The sequence below is a fragment of the Rutidosis leptorrhynchoides genome, chromosome 9 (genome assembly GCF_046630445.1).
Source record: "Rutidosis leptorrhynchoides isolate AG116_Rl617_1_P2 chromosome 9, CSIRO_AGI_Rlap_v1, whole genome shotgun sequence".
NCBI lineage: Eukaryota > Viridiplantae > Streptophyta > Magnoliopsida > Asterales > Asteraceae > Rutidosis > Rutidosis leptorrhynchoides.
Window position 1 is genome coordinate 74,966,247 of NC_092341.1, and position 20,913 is coordinate 74,987,159.

General features: G+C 34.0%; 1 protein-coding gene across 2 annotated transcripts; it reads left to right on the forward strand.

Moving 5' to 3' along the window:
* The first annotated feature begins 1,742 nt into the window (after positions 1 to 1,742).
* On the forward strand, positions 1,743 to 12,728 carry LOC139869424 (bifunctional aspartokinase/homoserine dehydrogenase, chloroplastic-like). Of its 2 annotated transcripts, none has more exons than XM_071857741.1 (20): positions 1,743 to 1,946; positions 2,617 to 2,808; positions 3,068 to 3,225; positions 4,075 to 4,145; positions 4,243 to 4,617; positions 5,399 to 5,487; positions 5,612 to 5,915; positions 6,488 to 6,540; positions 6,621 to 6,835; positions 6,937 to 7,024; positions 7,108 to 7,221; positions 8,260 to 8,358; positions 8,516 to 8,710; positions 9,053 to 9,135; positions 9,594 to 9,819; positions 9,968 to 10,113; positions 10,770 to 10,905; positions 11,295 to 11,378; positions 11,513 to 11,605; positions 12,271 to 12,728. In XM_071857741.1, exons 3-20 carry the CDS (start codon positions 3,083 to 3,085, stop codon positions 12,517 to 12,519), a joined length of 2,763 nt encoding a protein of 920 aa, XP_071713842.1. In that variant the 5' UTR covers positions 1,743 to 1,946; positions 2,617 to 2,808; positions 3,068 to 3,082; the 3' UTR covers positions 12,520 to 12,728. The 2 variants fall into 2 exon arrangements, with proteins under 2 accessions (XP_071713842.1, XP_071713844.1); XM_071857743.1 differs by having other exon boundaries at positions 1,743 to 1,895.
* The last annotated feature ends 8,185 nt before the right edge of the window (positions 12,729 to 20,913 follow it).

Genomic DNA, 20,913 nt, shown 5'->3' on the forward strand with positions numbered 1-20,913 from the left:
TATAAGCCCCAATATAACGTAGCAGTATGCGTCATCCATTTAATAGACTATTTATGCCCCATGCTTCGAGCATTCAGGGACTGACCAGTCAACTCCGTGTCTTAAGAGTTGACCGACCAAACAGATCATGACGCGTATTATATGGAGGTCAGACCTTAATCCTCACCTATAAGTAGTATCGGGCCTCCATTAAGGGGACACTTGGAATATATCAGATCGTATGAACTTTCTATCTCCAAACAAGTGTTTTCCTCTATAGAATCCGAGCAAGACAACTAACCCTGACTTTAATCTTATTTGGAATCAATAGTCATCGTTAACCGAGAGCGACTTCTGTTAACTCGTTCACCATCAACGTGATTATGTACACTCGTACGCTTTTCGTGTACGAAATACGTACGATTATTTGACGCCATCCATGCTGAACTCAAAGTTCTGAAAGCCAGTTGTGAGCATGAGTCGTTGTCAATGATCTCGGTTCCTTCAGAACTTTGTTTACTCTCCTACGTTCCCTTGCTCAGTGGTTTATTATTTCATTAGATATAACATATACCCCCTCATATGTTTTGTCTTTGAGGTTCTAACCTTTTGAGGTCTTGGATGGAGATGGATCTCTTTGTAGCAGCTTCATATTTGATGAGTAATTTTTTGATGCTTGAGTTTCACTCGTTTCGTTCTATTTGTTAGGTGCTTCACCTATTTTAGTGTATATGTGTTAGGTAAGATCGACGTCAATATTTTTGGGGCTTCTTGTAGGTTTGGGATGTTTTCGTTTTAATCATATTGTCACAAATTCATGCGCAAGTCGGTCATTTGCATTACGAATTTACGATAGAATCTCTCAGTTCGTGTTGTGTGAAGACACATGTTTTGTTGTTTCACTAGTTTTTTGATGTTTGTCTAATGCTTGCTCACGTAGTTAGGATCTCGTTCACTAGGTTATGCAAATGGATAATTAGATCTAGTTAATTAAACATGTGTGTATCTAATCTAAATGTAAATTCTAGTATTTAATTGGTTGTGTTATATGTATCATAAATTTAGAATTAGTTCCATGTGATTTCAAGACCATTTATATTGTTTTTAATTTTCAAGCGTCTCACTAGAGTTTTTAATGAAATTTTTTCGTTTGGAAAAAATTATAATTTGTAATTTTTATTTTTCGTAAAAAATATGTTCATTTTTATATTGATAGGATTTAGAGAAAACTATTTAGAGAGAACTAAGAGAATTAGTCTAAAATGTTTTTTATAATTTTTTTAAATATTTTTTTTACGTGGCACAATTTTTGTCACGCGTTAGTCTGCATGACTCAGTGCCACGTAAGCACAAAATGACATACATACTAACATGTAAGCTCAGTCAGTTACATGGTACATACAAACTGACCCGTGGCACCGACTATGCTACGTGAAAATTTATTTTTAATTATTTTAAAGAAGTTCAATTTCTTTTTTTACATAGACTCGAGTCAGTGTGTGTATAATTTTCTGAGTTCTCTTCAATAAAAAAAAGTTGAAAGTAGTAGTTATAAAATATAATATATAAAATATAAATATAAATATTTTAAATATTTTAGCCCGGTCTACATGTGAGAAATTATGTGTGGTGTTAAATGGAAGAAGCTTGGCCAAATCATAATCCGGTCCCTTCTGAGATTTACATATCTGGCCCCACATGTATTGCCAAACAAATACAATACAATGCACACTACAACACTGTACAAATACATACCACTACAGTATAATTGTGTGATTGGTGGCTTGGTGCACAGTATTTTTTAATAACTTAACTCTAGGGTTTATACTCCAACAATTATTATTAATAATTCAGTAAATATCAACCGGTGCCGTTTTCTGTTTCTCTATCGCCGTCTTCCGCCGTTAACGGCAGCTGTAAGTGCATTATCCGTTACAGAGTCCAATTTGTCCTCCGCATTTGGCCTGGTTAGTTTGAATTTATGGTCATCAAACATCACTGTCTACATACTTTGAAATAATCACTCATTTGATATATATATCGGATTATTATCATATCTGTTATGGAAATTTTGGAATTATGGATTGATTATGATTTTGATTTGTATTTATATATACAAATTAAATATTAAATATATCATATATAATGCATATCATATATCATATATCATATATAGCTGTTTGAGACTACTGTATTAATTAAGTTTTTTTTAGTTGTGTATTAAGTAATTAAGTTACAGAGTCCAATTTGTGCACATTTGGCCTGGTTAGTTTGGATTTATGTTCATCAAACATCACTGTCTATACTTTGAAATTACACTCATTTTATATGTATATAGGATATATTATTATATATATATGTAAATATGTAATATGTAATATGTAATATGTAATATATATATGTATATGTATTGTGGAATTATGGATTATGATTATGATATATATATTTATATATCCAGATAAATACAAATATAAATATAATTTAAATATATCTTACATAGCTGTTTTGAGACTATTACATAAATTAAACGTGTTAGTCCACTTGAATCTGCTTATATTCGGTTTATTTTTGTTAATACTTTGATTCGTGAATTGACCTTTACTTTTATTAAGTGTTTGTTTAACTCGTGCGTGATAGGTATTTTAAGTCGGATAATGATTTGTGTCCTCCAGTTTTGACTTCAATAACTATGGTGTTCTAATTAAACAAGCTATCACCTTTTTTCGAACAAGTTTTTGGACTAGGGAACCTGCGTATCTTCATTTATATCACTAACATTTTCTTAAAAAGCCACAAAAGTAGCAGCACTGCCGTCTTCTTCCCTTTACGGTTAGTGAATATTCAATCTACTATTTTCTTTGGTTTATTTTTATTATTTTTACTGTGTTGTAAGTAGAACACAATATTACCTGTTGGTGATAATCTGAATTTGTTAAACACCTGCACAATTATCTATTTTGATTATCATTGTATAATACCGTAAAAGCAACCAATGATTACAAAGGATCTATAAGCCACATATTGCGACTTAAGTTATCTAAACACCATTTCTTATTAATGTAGCTTGTTCACTTTGTTAATGTGTCAGACTAGGTAAGAAAGAATGGCATTGTTGAGTTCTATTTCGCCGTCGTATCTGCCTAGACTGTGCTCCCAGTTATCAGCGCATGATGCAGCCGCTGATACGAAGTCTAGGATCTGCTTATCAAATGCATTCTCTCACCTTCAACGCACTTTGACTTGCAAGTAAGTATTTCACTTTTGACTTTGTTATTTGATACCAGAAATTCAAGGAGAAATATTACCCTATTAATTGTAAGCAATTAACCGACGATTCAAGTGGTTCTCAGTTATGTGCAACCTTTTGAAAATAACTATCCTATTTCTGCGTTCTTTAATATTGACTAAAAGAAAGTTGGTTGGATTATTGTAATATGACTAAACAAATATAGTGGTTACATTTAGAAGCATGCTATTACAAAATAATGGAGGACTAAGTGTTATGTTTCAAAGGCTTTAATCTAATTATCAGAGTTCTTACTTATGGTATTTATTGTTTCATGAGATGATGAAATATTAATCTCTAAATTAGGTTTATCTGTAGTGACATCAAAATGAATGAAGTTGATGCATGTATCTCGAATGAGTTACAAATACCTTAGATGCTTTTTGGATATACAGATACAGAACTTAAAATTACATGTAAATGAGACTATTGATTCATAGAAGAAACTTATAAGGTCTAATAGGCTTACCTAAACATGCAGCCTGTCAAAAATAATGTACGTGCTATTAGTATGTAACATTATGCCTATGTAATATAATCTGTAGCTAAGTAGCTTCAGTACCCATGTCTTCACTCACAAGGCGAGATTTGAACTAAATATGCGAGGCTAGATAACTGCCAGTGTCAATTAATGGATAATTATAATTATATGTATTTTCCCCTTACTTTCTCATAAGGCCATTGTACTCCTTTTGAATGCTTTTAAAGTTTATTTAATCTGTATACACTTAAATTTTCATTTTCAGTTTTTTTTGAACTCTTGATTAGCTGTTAAAGCTCTAAAGTTGTGCATATAATTTGCAATTCAGAGCAGGATTTCCTATTCATTTTGACAAAAGAGAGCCTTACTCCCTTAAAGTTTCTGCTTCAGTTACAACAGGTCTAAATATAAGCATTTGTCTCACCAACTTCTATTCATATGTAGCTATTGCTATACCATTGAATCATTTGTGCTGTTTGTTTGATCAATTTCTCAGACGTTTCAATATCCGAAGTTTCTGTGAAGTGTCCGGTTGTCAAGGGTAACACTTGGTCAATCCATAAATTTGGTGGGACCTGTGTAGGAACTTCCGAAAGAATCCAGAATGTTGCTAATATTATTATTGGAGACAGTTCTGAAAGTAAACTGGTTGTTGTATCAGCAATGTCTAAAGTTACAGATATGATGTATGATCTTATTGAAAAAGCACAGTCACGAGACGATTCCTATAAATTGGCACTTGATGCTGTATTCGAAAAGCACAAGCAGACTGCACATGATTTACTTGACGGGGTTGAGCTTACTAACTTCTTGTCTATTCTAAGTTCGGACATTTGTAACCTCAGAGCAATGCTGCATGCAATTTATATAGGTTTCATGTTCTCTCTTGCTCTTCCGTGTGTATGCCCTTACTATGTCCAAGGTTGCGAAAATTTCTACTCGGGGAGTACTTGGTCGTGACTTTTTAGGGAGTATTCGCGTACTCAGGGATTACTCGGATGTTGACCAAGTTTGACTTTGAACATTTTTGACTGAGTTTTGACCAACATTGACTGATTTTCCGAGAAATCCACAGTTTTGGCCGAGTTTTGACTGATTTTACGAGTAATCCCGAGTTTTGAACGAGTTTGACCAAGTTTGACCAAATTTTACCGAATTTGACCGAAAACTCGCCGAGTACTCCCCTGAGTTGCCAAAACTGAGTACTTACCGAGTAATTCCGAGATCTGCAACACTAACCATGTCTGATTAGTGAGTACCAAAGGTTGTAAAAGACGCGAGACGGGGTCGAGATAGTCGGGACCTTGGAGCATCACAACGGTTAAGTCGGGGTCCAGACGCGGTCGAGACGGATGTTAACCAACGTTGACTTTGTATGTATATTTCAAATATAAAATTGAAAGCAAATATCTTTATTTAATTTGAAATAATTTTTATGTTTAAAATATATATTGAAAGTCATCATTCGACCCCGTCTCAACCCGTCTTGATTGTTTTTCAAAGGTTTTTGACCGTTGTTTAATCGCTGACCCTTTTTTACACGTTTCTAGATCCGTTGCGACGGTACACAAGTAAATCCGTTGCGATGTCCGTATCCTTCGTTTTTTACAACACTGCTGAGTACTGAATAATAATGTCTATGTGTTCTTCAGCTGGACATGCTACAGAATCGTTTTCAGCTTTTGTTGTTGGACACGGAGAGTTATGGTCTGCACAAATATTATCATCTGTCCTCAGAAAGGTTCTGTTGTGTTGATTACTTTTGCTGTTGAATATCTTATAAAAATAGATCTTGTCAACATGAGTTACTACAGCTTACATACTCTTCCTAGGTTTATATATTTTTTTAATATATATTTTTTCAGGGTGGGATAGATTGTAAGTGGATGGACGCGCGAGACGTTCTTATTGTGACACCTGCTGGTTCTAATCAAGTGGACCCCGATTATGAGGAGTCAGAGAGAAGACTTGATGACTGGCTTTTAAAAAATCCTTCGAAGGTAGTTGTTGCTACGGGTTTTATAGCTAGTACACCTCAAAATATACCTACAACTTTAAAGAGGGACGGAAGCGATTTCTCGGCTGCTATTATGGGTGCTTTATTCAGGGCTGGTCAAGTAACAATTTGGACAGATGTTGATGGTGTATATAGTGCAGATCCTAGAAAAGGTTAGTTACATATTTTAGGCGAGATGGCTCATGTTTTTTTAAAATAGTCAACCATTGATATCTTCTACGTTCTATTACTTTAGCACTATGCACTGGGACTCATATATAGGATTTGTCTAGAATGGTAGTATTGACCCATTTACTTATGAATGGGTTGAATCGGGACCTGCTTTATCTTTAACTGGTGATGTAAACAATTTAATCAGGAAAGAAGGAAACCGGTCGAAAGACGAAAGTCACCCAAAGTATACATCTAATGCATAAAACCATCTAAATCAGTTTTATGTATTGCATTATATTATCTTAAAATAGTACGAGTATAATATTTGTAATCATATCTGACACAAAGTATCTACGAAATTTATGATTGTTGGACAAAAGGTCTTGAGTATCACAACCCGACATATTTCGACACATACATTTTGTTATCCTCTTTGATTTGAACCCATTTTAGTTCATTACCAACCCACCTGTCCCACCCATTTTGCCAACTTTTTCTAATGCTGATATCTGTGTATTTTGTAACTTCTTTTATACATCACTAGGCATTTTATAGAAAATTTACTTTGCAGTTAGTGAGGCTGTCATACTGAACACCTTATCGTATCAAGAGGCATGGGAAATGGTAAACTTACTCATCTTTTTTTGCTTATATCGTGAACCCTTCTCAAATATGTTTGTAACCAACTTAGATGCTTAATGCAGTCATATTTTGGGGCGAATGTTTTACATCCTCGGACTATCATCCCAGTCATGCAATATGACATCCCCATTGTTATCAGAAACATCTTCAACCTATCAGCACCTGGAACAAAGATTTGCAGGGTACCTAATTGTGATAATGAAGAAAATATGAACTTGGAAACTTATGTAAAAGGGTTTGCAACAATTGACAACTTGGCCCTTGTAAATGTTGAGGGGTGAGCTTGTTTTGCATTTCGTGCCATCTTCAGGTCGTTATATCACATTTACCCAATGTTTACATTTTTGTGTAATGTAGATTCTTGTAATGCTTTTTCAGAACTGGAATGGCTGGTGTTCCGGGTACAGCTAGTGCCATTTTTGGTGCTGTAAAAGATGTTGGAGCTAACGTCATCATGATATCTCAGGTACTTGTGTTCATGGTTTTATGAATTATCAATTATTAATCATATACATAATTGTTTCTTATGTTTGTATGGTGTTAATACAGGCTAGTAGTGAACATTCTGTGTGCTTTGCTGTACCTGAGAAGGAAGTCAAAGCAGTTGCAAAGGCATTAGAAGCTCGATTTAGTCAAGCTTTGAGCGTCGGACGTCTCTCTCAGGTGCGTGTGCCCATTGTTGTAAAAGTTGGCCGAGTCCGACTAACCCGTCATGTTTCTCACAAAAATGCCTAAAAAGTCTAGTCTGTCAACGCTAAAAAGTCGGGTTAAATTCAGTCAAAGTTGGTGTGAGTCGGGTCAGAGTCGGTCAAAATTGGTCAAAATTTTTATATTTTTTAAAATTAGATTTTGTTTCCCATATCTATATTTCATATACTTTTTATTTGATATAAATATGTGTAATATATATATGTCTAATTCATTTATTACTAAAAGTCAACGTTGGTCAACGCCCGACTCGTCCCTTCAAGGTCCCGAACGGCTTGTCCCTCCAAGGCCCTAACCGAATTGTTCCTCCAAGGTCCCTACCGACTTGTCCCCGACTTGCGACATTTGAAAATTTTATTGGTGACCATTTGCAGAAGTTCTGTACAATGTTGCTCATATTGCACATGCAATGTTATATTTCGCTGACTAGGCGAATAACCTACTTGAATGCTAGTATTTGATAACTTCATGACATGTGGAACTGAAAACACTTATTTGGTGACACCTTTGTAAAATTTGAGTGCTTGGATAATAAATAGTGCAAGAATAAAATTGAAGAAAGTTTAAGGTCTGCAGGTTGTTTAGTTATCTTAATTGGAGACAATTAATTAAATGATATAAAAACAAAATCTGGAATTAGGTCATATGTCTCTCATTAAGTCAGGATTGTAATGTGGTTTATTTAGCTTTTGACCTAATATTTGCAGTAATTTCTTTTTAAGCATTATTCGTGTCTTTAAAAAAAATTAAAGATGATGTTGCATGCATATGGACTATGGAGAAAAACTTGTGTATTTGTTATATATCATGGCATATATATATTTTTTAAAATAAAATGTACATATTAAGGACTTATCTTGGCCTCTAACAACTGTTAACCTATTTATATACTGGATACATGTTTAATTCATCTCTATATATGACTCATCTTTATTTATTTATTTATTTATTTTATTGTGTGTGTGTGTGTGTTTAATTTTTGTTTCTTTCCAGGTTGCAGTAATTCCAAACTGTAGCATTCTTGCAGCCGTTGGCCAAAAAATGGCCAGCACTCCTGGTGTTAGTGCAACATTGTTTAATGCACTTGCAAAGGTCAGTTATGTACATCTTTGATTGACATACATATATGGTTTCATGCAAGCCTCTTATATCGCGTTTCTGCTTTTGCATCTACAGACTTTGTATGTAGTTTGTAATTTTATTTTTATGTTCGTTTAGTTATGATGGTTGTAACTTTATTTCAATGAAGGCTAATATTAATGTCCGGGCTATAGCACAAGGATGCTCTGAGTACAACGTTACTGTGGTTATTAAACGGGAAGATTGTGTAAGAGCCCTAAGAGCAGTGCATTCAAGATTCTATCTTTCGAAAACGTCGATAGCAGTGGGTATCATTGGACCTGGGCTGATAGGTGCCACTTTACTTAATCAGCTTCGGGATCAGGTATTTTTCAAATTTCATTTCATTTTTTGTGTGCTTTACTTTCGGTTGGTGGGACTATGTGAGTTTTACATTTTTTTTTATCATCCATACGCATTGGTATTGACTGGGGGCCACTGTATACGTTAATAATAAAGCCATGGTAAGGTACTTCTTTTATTCCATAAAGGTTGCAACATCATTTGGTCAAAACGCGAAACAGCTTTAGAATATAGTTAATGCAGTTGGATAACTATATTTTTTTTTTTATCTTTGATGATTTCCGTTCCTTCCTGCGTATTTTAGGTTTTTAAAGGAATTTATTATTGATCACTTCTGAACAAATTAATATTTTTTCTGTTGCAGGCAGCGGTCCTGAAGGAAAAGTCTAAAACCGATCTACGTGTCATGGGTATCATTGGATCGTCAAAAATGCTGCTGAGTGACACGTAAGTGTCATTTGTTAATATTCAAATATCTTACTTACGATATCCTTTTTAAGTAGTATCTCATCTATTTTCTAACCAATTAATGTGCATCTTGTCCTTTCCTATTATATATAAATAGAAATAGATAGATCTAGACGATTGAACAAAAAATATGAGTCAGGTTACCAGTAAGCCTCGTTTGTCTTGAGGATTAGTCATCTTTTGTCGTCAACCAATTTCACATTGTATGATAATTCTTAATATTATGAACCCTCAAGGATCACATGATTGTTTTTATTGTGTTAAATGTTAATGTTACATAGAGAAAAAGAAAGCATTGATAACTGATGTATTTATTTGCTAAATAAATCAAACATATATCTAGTGGTGTTGTGGTATTTAAAGTACAGTAATTTTTTGTATATTCGTACGTTCTATGGTCATGTATTTCCTCTGGTAATGTTTCCTACCTTTTATAGGGGTATTGATCTTTCTAAATGGAAAGAACTTGAGAAGGAGAAAGGAGAAAAAGCCGATCTTAAGAAGTTTGTTCAACATGTGCACGGGAATCATTTTATCCCTAATACGGTATTAGTCGACTGTACATCAAGCACTGAGGTTGCAGACCACTACCATGACTGGTTGCACACAGGAATTCACGTCATCACCCCAAATAAGAAAGCAAATTCTGGATCACTTGATAAGGTATCATGTTTATACCCAGATGTAATCTGGATCGGACCATCCAGTTTTGGTCTTTTAAGCCCGTTAATTGTGCAACTTCATCAATGAATGAAGTTAAAGATTATTCTTTTTATAGCTCTTGATGATGGTTTTTATGTACTTGATGCAGTATTTGAAGATACGGGCTCTTCAAAGGCAATCGTTTACTCATTACTTCTATGAAGCTACTGTTGGAGCTGGTCTTCCAATTATGCATACTCTACGAGATCTCCTTCAAACAGGGGACAAGATCATAAAAATCGAAGGAATTTTCAGGTCAATTAGGCAACCTTTTTACCCGTTTGTTAAAAGATAAAAGCAGTACTTAATGAGAAACATAAAGTATCAATTATCATTATCATTATCATTACCATTATCATTATCATTATCATTATTATCATTATCATTATCATTATCATTATCAGTAATACTAAATGTGATGAGCCTTGCCACTGTCAACATGACAGTGGCAAGGCTGTAAATACCCCCAACTTTGGGGGTATTTTGGTAATCAGTTTTTTTTTTTTTTTGAAAAACTTTTTTTACTTCTTTTTCCACCCTTCCCTTTTCATTTCTTTATTCTTTAAACGTCCAGTTAACCGACAGTCAACTCTTTTTTTTACGTGTTAAATTAATCGATCGTTAACCGAAAAAACCCAGCCCGCAACGAAGTTATTTTTTTTATAACTTTCTTTTACTTCCCTTTTCCCTCCCTTTTTAATTCCTTTATTTGTGGTTTGTAACTTACCATGTTTTAAGATGCACTTTTCTTTGTGGGTTTGATCCATTTTAATTTGTTTATATATTTTATAAATCTATATGTATTTATATTGGATTGGTGCTCTTGTTTTATATATGCAAGAGTGGTTAACTTTTTGAAGTTGATGAACTGGATGAATATGTTCACATAAATTTCTCGTATGTCTTTGCAGTGGGACATTGAGCTACATATTCAACAATTTTGTTGACACAAGAGCATTCAGTGAAGTAGTGGTTGAGGCTAAAGCAGCAGGTTACACCGAACCTGACCCTAGAGATGATCTTGCTGGAACCGATGTTGCCAGAAAGGTAACTTTTTTGGCTTTTCATCCTTCATCATTATCATCTTTTTATTCACCACACACTAATTTAGCTTATCTCATCTTGTGGTTGCTACCATAGAACCCTTCAAGTTTCTTGACCGACTTTTACCCGACTTTTGATCGTTGCGCGACTTATTAAATGTCGTTCTTCGAATTGGGACAGGCTAGTCACTAAACCGCCGCATCGGCCTTTTGCAACCATGGCAGTACATCATAATATTTTGATATTTAATTCCAAAGTCCTACAAGAATCACAACACAGTTATTGCTCATATACATACTCAGATCAAACATTACAAAGTAGCTTGGTTCATATGATATCAATTTTTTCATGCGAATTTGGTGTTTATTAACTGAGTTAAAATATTATCACAGGTGATTATTCTTGCCAGAGAATGTGGTTTAAAGCTGGAACTTTCAGATATCCCTGTCCAAAGCCTTGTGCCAGATTCATTAAAGGTGAAACCACTTTATCCTTTTCTTAAATGAATACATATTCCATTTTTTACATAGATTTCGATACACTAATATATACATGACACCATGATCAGAAAAAATAACAAGATTAATAATATCCTATGTGAATTGTTCAGGACACCGCATCAGTAGATGATTTTATGCAGCAGCTACCATCGTTCGACAAAGATATCGCTACCAAACGGAAATCTGCAGAGGATGCCGGAGAGGTAACTTTTACTTGATTTTTATGTAGATTGTTGATCTTTTTGCCTTTTTATTATGCCCGACAATTAAGACCCATACTTCATAAGTTGGGTCCATTGGGTCAACCATTTGGGTTCATTGGGTCTCTAGAAAACAAAGAGAATGGGTCTAATATGGACCCAACTTTAGTCCATTAATTATATATTAAAAGGTCCATCTAGACCCGTTGAAACCTATTCCCAATATGGAAAAATGTAAAAAACCAAAAAGATTTAAAAATAAAATAGAGATATAAAAATTTAAATTTTTTATGAAAAAAAAGATGTATAAATGAATAAAAAAAAATACTAAAAGTGAAAAATTTAAAAAATTGAAAAAAATAAAAAACAACTAAAAAAATAATAAAAATAGTATTAAAAATATTAAATTTAAATAATTAAAAATTAAAAATTAAATTTAAAAAACTAAAAAAATTGGGGAAAAAATATCATTTTAAGATTTATAAGAAAAAATGGGTCTTGACCCGACCCAACTCGTTTGGACTTGACTCGTTTGAAAATTGAAACCCGTTCGACCCATAACCCTTTTTGACCTAAACCTGTTTGGTCCCGATATACCCGACTCGTTTGCCAGACATACTTTTTATTGTATTGCTTATGTTGTCTAATATAATTTTATTTTTATTCAGGTTTTAAGATACGTAGGGGTGGTGGATGTTAAAAACCAGAAGGGGCTTGTGGAGTTGCAACGATACAATAAACACCACCCTTTCGCTCAGCTATCAGGTTCTGATAACATTATTGCTTTTACAACTGAAAGGTACAATAAACAACCTTTGATTGTTCGTGGTCCGGGAGCTGGAGCCGAAGTGACGGCTGGTGGAGTTTTCAGTGACCTGTTAAGGCTTGCTTCGAACCTTGGTGCCCCCTCGTATTAAGTAAATTAATTAAATTGTGTAAGCTCGCCTCTTTTATTGTACAATAAAGCCCTATCCAGGTTGTTGCATTGAGTTCCTTTTTGTTTCTCTTAAAGGACTTGAGGATTTTAGTTTTAACTTTTGAAGACATTAGGTTGAATATTAAACCTACCATTAATTCAATCTTTGATTAATCCTATGTATAATTTATCATTAAAATAAAATTAATCATTGATGGAACCACTTATATTTTTGGGAGGTGTTTTTTACACCTTCATTTTTAGTCGTACACTACTACTAGATGTGCTTTAAAGTATCTTGTTAATATAATACAATATGTTAATTACAATTTGCTTTCATATTTCTCTTTGTGGTCGTTTGTGCGAGTCTCGTTGCATTTATGGTCAATTTAAATGATAAAACTAAACATGCAGCCAAGACCACTGCTTATAAACATCAATAGTCATTGTTGTTCCAAAACCAAAAGATGTTAGGAATGTTATCCAACAAATATTTACCCAAAAAAGTGATTTCCTAAGCCAAGGCTATGATCTAATTTGGGCCCAAAAAATATGACATGAGGAATATGTGATCATACAGAATAAAAACCCCTCACATCCATCAATTATCAAGAAAGTGGCTTGTTAGTGTGTTGTTCATTTTGTTCATAAAATCCTTGAAAACTAGTTCAAACCTACCATCTTTTACAACTAGATCATACGTGTTTATTCAAACGCTTAACGAGTTCCTTCTGAAGAAAACATAGATACAGTCGGCGACGTAGTTGTTTAGAGTACCTAAAAATGAATTGAACAAACTTTGAAAATAGCAGAAGTTAGTTTTAGCTATTTTCAATGACATAACCACATATAGAAGAATTCATTTTTAGAATCTATACCTAAGTTTTCTGTTTCCCTATTTTTTGGAAAATGCCCAAACCAAAGCTTTATAATTGATTCTTTGTTTTTGTCATTTCAACATCCTAGACATTTTTTTCCCCAAATTCCCCCTTTTTAATGTGGTTCTGCTGTAACTTTGACTTTTTAAGTTACGATACAGGACCATGGAAGTGATTACAAGTGTAATCGTGTAGACACGACAGTTTACCACAGTTAGAAAGCAAACAAAGTGCAGGGTTAGAAATATGATTATCTAAAGTTGGGAGGCTAGAAGTGTAAGTAGTTAGGATTAGTTAGTTAAAGGTTGTTAACTCTTAATCAAGTTCATTAGGCCTGCAGTCTGCTCATACAAAAGAAATTGAGTCACTTCATGGTCATTAAGTTAAATCAAGAGAAGACAGATTATTCATGTATTAAGAATAATTGTTGTGAACCCAATGTGGTTGTCGCTAGAGAGGTATCCACTGCGAACCCAAAAAAGAAGGGTTTAGGTTACCAAATGGACATATATTTTTTTATATCCCAATGTAGGCCATATACAAAAAAAAAATAAAAAATAAATAAAAAATAAATAAAAAAATACTATTGTAGGCTATATACTTTAAAAGAATGTGTTAATATCAACCACTAAAACTTGTTAACCTGCTGTTAAGAGAATACGAAGAACAAAATTCTTCAAAGTGAAATTTGATAAAATTGATCCTCAAAATTGATTGAAACACAATCCTTGAGCAGTGATAAACAAATTATGCGAAGATTCTAGATCCAAAACATCAGCAAAATCGAGTTATCAGCATTTTTTTTCTCCAAACAATCGTTACTAAAATCGACTCATTTCTCATATTTGATTATGTGTTTGTGAAATTCATCAATGGGTTTATGTTTAAAATGATCTACCACAGCTAACTACAAATTTTGATGAGTTCTGGTTAAGTTTTGAGGTGCTTTCGATTTGCACCACCATTAACCGCCATGGATTCTGCCGGATTTTGCTGTTGAAGATGAAGATGAAGATGAAAATTAAGATGAAGATGACCGGTTTAGCAAGTAACCGGTCACCTTTTGTTTACATTAGCACACTTTTTCAAAGTACATAACCTACAATAGTATTTTTCTAGGTATATAGCCTACATTGAAAAAAAAAATTATGACCATCTGGTAGCCTATACCAAAAAAGAATAATTCATGTGGACCTGAATATAGAATCATATAACATATATCTAACAGTGCATCTTGAGGTTTTAAAGATGAATGAATTATATGTGCACTTTATTGGCACATATATTCGTGATAATGTTGGAGAATTTGTTGTTTTTGGAGATTTTAATGAGGTAAGTGAGGAAGGAGAAAGATTTGGCTCGGTTTTTAATAGAGAGGAAGCATATGTGTTCAACAACTTAATTGGCAATACCGGTCTCATGGATGTCCCATTGGGAGGTAGGAGATTTATGAGGTTCATCAAAGCCGCCACAAAAATGAGTTGTATCGATAGGGTGCTTGTCTCTTTGAACGTTTTGTCGATACTCAGGGACCCTAAACTTATTACGCTTCCACGTGGTGCGTCTGATCATCTTCCATTACTGTTTCATAATGAAGTTATGAATTTTGGGCCGACTCCGTTTAAATTTTTTCACTCGTGGGTTGATTACCCGGACTTCGATCAACTTATAACCAAAGGTATTAGTAATCCTCAATATATTGCTTTGGAGTCATTTCATGACAGATTAAAATATTTGAAGACAATCTTGAAAACTTGGATTACTGCAAAACGGGTAGCGAATTGTTCTAGAAAAATAAGATATTGAACAGATTGGAAGTGATAGATGGGAATGTGGGCTCAAACTTGGCTACTGATGAGGAATTAATTGAAAAACAAGATATCAGCATGGAACTGAATAAAATTTTTAAAATAGAGGATGCGGACACACTTCAAAAGGCGCGTATTAAATGGGATGTAGAAGGCGATGAGAACTCGAAATTCTTCCACAATACTCTGAAACAGAGGCGTAACGGGCAATCAATTAAAGGCATTAATTCGAACGGAGACTGGATTTCAGATCCTACAAATATCAAGGACTTTTTTTTTTTTTTTGATTTCTTCACAAATAAGTTTACAAAGGCTGATGTTGATGTTGAATTTCCTTCCTTGCGGCCAGAATTTTTTTTTCTGACTGTGATAAACACGAGCTGGATAAAGATATAACAGAGTTTGAAATTCGAGCGGCGGTGTGGGTTTCTGGTAGTGATAAAGCACCGGGTCCGGATGACTTTTCTTTTGATTTTATTAAATTCTATTGGGATAGTCGTCGTGATGATATTGGAGCGTCTTTGTTATCAACTTTTAATGAGTGCCGATTGCCTAATGGGGCCAGATCATCGTTTATTTCTCTGATTCCGAAGGTGATAAATCCAGCTAGTGTTTCCGATTATCGGCCTATATCTCTAGTTGGGGTGCAATTTAAGATTATTACAAAGATCTTATCCAATCGTCTTGCTAGGGTGATTGATTCGGTGATTAATAACGAGCAGTCGGCTTTTGTAGCGGGACGACAGATTCTAGATGGTCCTTTAATTCTTTCAGAGACGATTGGTTGGTATAAAAAGTTGAAAAAAAAGTTACTAGTTTTAAAAGTAGATTTTGAAAAAGCCTATGATACGGTGTCTTGGCGCTTTCTTGATCATATGCTTAATTTGTTTGGGTTTGGTCCTAGATGGCGAAAGTGGGTGATGATGTGTCTCGAAAATGCACGTTCGTCCGTTCTTATTAATGGTAGTCCGACTCATGAATTCGAAATTCAAAGATGTTTGCGCCAAGGAGATCCAATGAACCCTTTTTTGTTTTTAATTGTCATGGAAGGCCTGCACTTGATGCTTCGGGATGGTGTTATCGATGGGCGGATTCGTAGTGCGAAAGTTGGAAACCCCTCGTTTGATGTGTCTCATCTCTTTTATGCGGATGACGCGATGGTCGTTTCGGAGTGGTGTTTGGAGAGTTTGGTTAACACCATTAATGTCTTTAATGATTTTTTGGACTTTCATGTTTAAAAATCAACATGTCGAAATCGAACATTTATGGAGTGGGGGTGCAAGATAATGATATTAATGCTTTTATCTTAGCTTCAGGGTGTGCTCATGGGACATTTCCCTTCACATATTTGGGATTTCCCATTGGGGTCAACATGAATCGAGTTGGTGGTTGGAAGACGTTGATTGAGAGGTTTAAGAAATGGCTAACGGGTTGGAAGGCAAACATGCTTTCTATTGGTGGGCGTTTAACCCTGGTAAAGTTGGTTCTCGGTAGCCTTGTTATTTATTATTTATCTATTTTTAGATGTCCGAAGTCGGTTTTCAATGATTTGGAGGGTATACGATCCTCTTTTTTTTTTTTTGGGGTAGCACGGAAAATAACAGAAAGATGCATTGGGTTAGATGGGATCTTACCATGGCGGCTTTTGAAAAAGGGGGCTTAAATATTCGTAGTTTAAAGTCATTTAATTTGGCGTTACTTTGTAAATGGTTATGGCGTTTGCGTGTCAATAATGATGCGTTTTGGACAAAGGTGATAGTTGCGATTTATGGTACATCAGCGGGGTTGAATGAAGATGATAATGTCAGTTCTGGCTTGTGGGTGAACATCATAGGTGTGTGCCGTAATGCAGTTTCTAAAGGTTTTCTTCCTAATGATGTTTTACGGATTCGGGTGGGTGACGGTAATCATGTTTGCTTTTGGAAGGATAAATGGATAAATGATGTGGTTTTGAAAGAAAAATATCCCTGTTTGTTTCATTTAGAGGTAAATAATGATTGTAAGTTATCTGATCGATTGGTTAATGGAGTTTGGAGATGGAATTGGTTGCGTGATGTTAATGGTACTCATTCGACATATCAGCTTATCGATATGGTCTCGGAACTTGGTGGTGTTACTCTTTCGAGTTCTAAAGATGGTTGTAGTTGGTCGATTTCTAGTGATGGAAATTTTAGTGTTGCTAACACGAGACAGTACATTGATATTTCTTACCTTCAAGAAGGCTCGGTCAATACTTATTGGGTGAAATCGCTTCCTGTGACGACCCGGAAATTTCTGACCAAATTTAAACTTTATCTTTAAATGATTTAATGTTTTCGACACGATAAGCAAAGTCTGTAATGTTGAGTCTCAATGTTTTGGAACTATATTCATGTAATCAATTATTCTTTGACTGTTCTCGAAGATTCACGAATAATATATATATATAACTTAATGGCATATATATATATATATATATATATATATATATATATATATATATATATATATATATATATATATGATTTCAAGTTATTTAGTAAACGATAGTAACATTCGATTATTGATTCGATTGATATTTAGATAAGTTAACTAAAACGTTTAAGATGAACCAGTAAAACACTAATTTGCTACAGTATTTTCAAATTTCTACAGTACCCGAAAAGCTACAGTGTTTTCGAAAATCACTATTTGCTACAGTAAAAAAAACTTTGCTACAGTAACTTTGCTAAAGTAAAACACTATTTTAAAATGAAAATGTATATATGTATATGTATATACTACGAGACGATGATTTATAGAAGCAAATAACCAAAACACTTAATTGATTAAAGCTACACTTCGAGTGACATAGTTTATCAATGATTAAGTTTAATTTTTGATAAAGGTACACGTCGCGTAACGAAAAGTACTAGTTTTCTAAGCGTACAAAAATGCGTTCGAGAAACCGGAACCAGGACATAAGTCAAGTGATAACGTACGAGTCATCGGAACAAAAGTTACAAGTTAACTATACACGTAAATATAATATAATATATAAATAATTATATAAATTAAATATATTATATATATTATATAAAATTATGTCGACAAGCAAAACGTTAAACAAATGTGAGCTGGTATCCTAGGCCATGCGATCGCATGGCCATTACACACAGAAACCATGCGATCGCATGGGGTCTGAATTCAGGCCACACTATAAAAGCTCGATCATTTCTGCTCGTTACACACACCTATACTCTCTGTAATATTATTTATTATTATTATTATTATTATTATTATTATTATTATTATTATTATTATTATTATTATTATTATTATTATTATTATTATTATTATTATTATTATTATTATTATTATTATTATTATTATTAAGATTAATATTATTATTAATCTTATAGTTAGGGGTATTATTATTAGTAGTATCATACATAAAATATTACGACGGGAGTATGCTCGAACGATTTTAAAACAAGCTTTTTGAGTGGGATAGAGCTAAGGAATTTATGGGTTATAGCTATGAAGGTTATGGGTATGGTTCGTGGGTTTTGCTCGTGAGTCAAACCTAGTGTTTATCATCTCTGTTGCGTCTACGTACTTTCCTGCAATATTGAATCACAATATTGATACGTGAGCATTCATATCTTATCTTTTATATATTAATTGTGTATCCATGTCTAGTGCTCGAGTATATATGTTTATGCATGCTTGTATGCTAAATTTTGTCGTTAAACAGTTTATGATGAATCACAAATTAAATACATATATTACTGATAAAAGGTATATGATATACATGTTTTTGGAAAGCTGGCGAAAAATCAATAACTTTTCATTTAGAAATCGCGTAATTTCGATGAATGAATTAAAAGATATGGACAACTGAATTATGATTAAAGATAATTGGAATTGCTTTTGAATCTGCAATTAATATTTAAACAACTTGTTTGTAAGATTTATAAATTGAATTTTTGAATATTACCAGCCGAGTAAATGAATCCTTATGTAAGGCACGTCTCGTTTTGTTGAACTATTGTCAAAATTGACTTTTTGAAACGACTTTGGATAACTTTTGTATGTCAATCTCGAGCATTAGGATTGTGATACACTATGACCTGACCTAGATTGATAGACATTTATTGACCAACATATGTTCTCTAGGTTGAGATCTACGATAATTTGGTAATCCGAGTTTCGGTCACATTTTGGTGAACGACTTTATATGCTGCTAAGGTGAGTTTCATATGCTCCATTTTTAATTGCTTTTGCAATCTATATTTTTGGGCTGAGAATACATGCACTTTATTTTAAAAACAAAAGACACAAGTACATACTTAATTCTACACTGAGTTTGAACCGAAAATCCCTTAGCTTTGGTAACTAGTAACTGCCGGTTATAAGAACTGGTGGGCGCGAGTAGTTGTATATGGATCCATAGGGCTTGATATCCCCGTCCGAGCTAGAGCACTAGCCTTTTAACGGACGTATGCTATTTGAGAAGCGTACACGTTGGTTTGCGTGTATTATTAAGATGATTATACAAAGGGTATAAATTATATATACGTTAAGTTTAGTTACCATGGTGCTCAATCTTGTAGAATATTTTGATAAACGTTTCTGGATGAAACAACTGAAATCTTGTGATCCACCTTTACGTACAGATTATGCAAAACATTAAAACTATGAACTCACAACCTTTGTGTTGACACTTGTTAGCATGTTTATTCTCAGGTTCCTAGAAGTCTTCCGCTGTTTGCTTATATGTTAGACAAGCTATGTGCATGGAGTCTTACATGGCATATTTTTCAAGGAAACGTTGCATTCACCAAATCATTACCATGTATCTTATTTTGACTGCATTGTCAACGGAAGTACTATTGTAAACTATTATCTAAGGTGATTGTCTATATGTAGAAATCATCAGCTGTCGAAAACCTTTGATTTAAATATTCATTTATGGTGTGCCTTTTCAAAAGAATGCAATGTTTACAAAACGTATCATATAGAGGTCAAATAACTCGCAATGAAATCGATGAATGACGTGTTCGTCCATATGGATTTGGAGCGATCGTCACAGTTCCACGCAAGGTGAATGTTTTTCTTTGGAGAATCGTATTGGATAGATTGCCCTCTCGTTTGAATATTTCTTCTCGAGGTTTGGAGATAAATGATATCAGGTGTCCGTTGTGTTCTCATCGGGTGGAATCGTTATCACATTTATTGTTCTCTTGCGATATTGCTTTGGACGTGTGGAGGAAAGTAAGACTATGGACCGCTATTCAGTTGCCTACGTTTGATGATTGGGACTCATGGTTTTCTTGGTACCAATCGGTGCAGTTATCTTCGGGTCTCAAGCTTCGGATTTACAACATAGTTGCGGCCTTGGTATGGATTTTGTGGAAGTATCGTAATGCTTTTATATTCGACCCTTCTAAATTGACGAAACAAGAACTTTTCAATTTGATTAGAATGTATTCGTATAATTGGTTATCGGATAGAGGACATGTAAACATTAGTTGGAACGATGGTCTAATTAAGCCATTGTAATTGTTTTGGTTGCTCCCCTCCCTAGTTTCTCGCTAGTATATTTATTTAGAAAAATGACCAAAAATAGTTACTATTTATTAATGAAATATGATAAGAAGGAAAGCATAAAATGCATCATGACCTTTGGTGGCACAAAAAGAAGAAACATATCTGATCTGATCTGATCATATAGAATAAACAACCACA

What these genes read in the sequence shown, in the direction of transcription:
- LOC139869424 (XM_071857741.1), top strand. Translation starts at nt 3,083, where the DNA reads ATGGCATTGTTGAGTTCTATTTCGCCGTCGTATCTGCCTAGACTGTGC. An exon ending in GCCCTTGTAAATGTTGAGGG is followed by an intron (nt 6,836 to 6,936) that starts GTGAGCTTGTTT and finishes ATGCTTTTTCAG; the next exon opens with AACTGGAATGGCTGGTGTTC. An exon ending in GCGTCGGACGTCTCTCTCAG is followed by an intron (nt 7,222 to 8,259) that starts GTGCGTGTGCCC and finishes GTTTCTTTCCAG; the next exon opens with GTTGCAGTAATTCCAAACTG.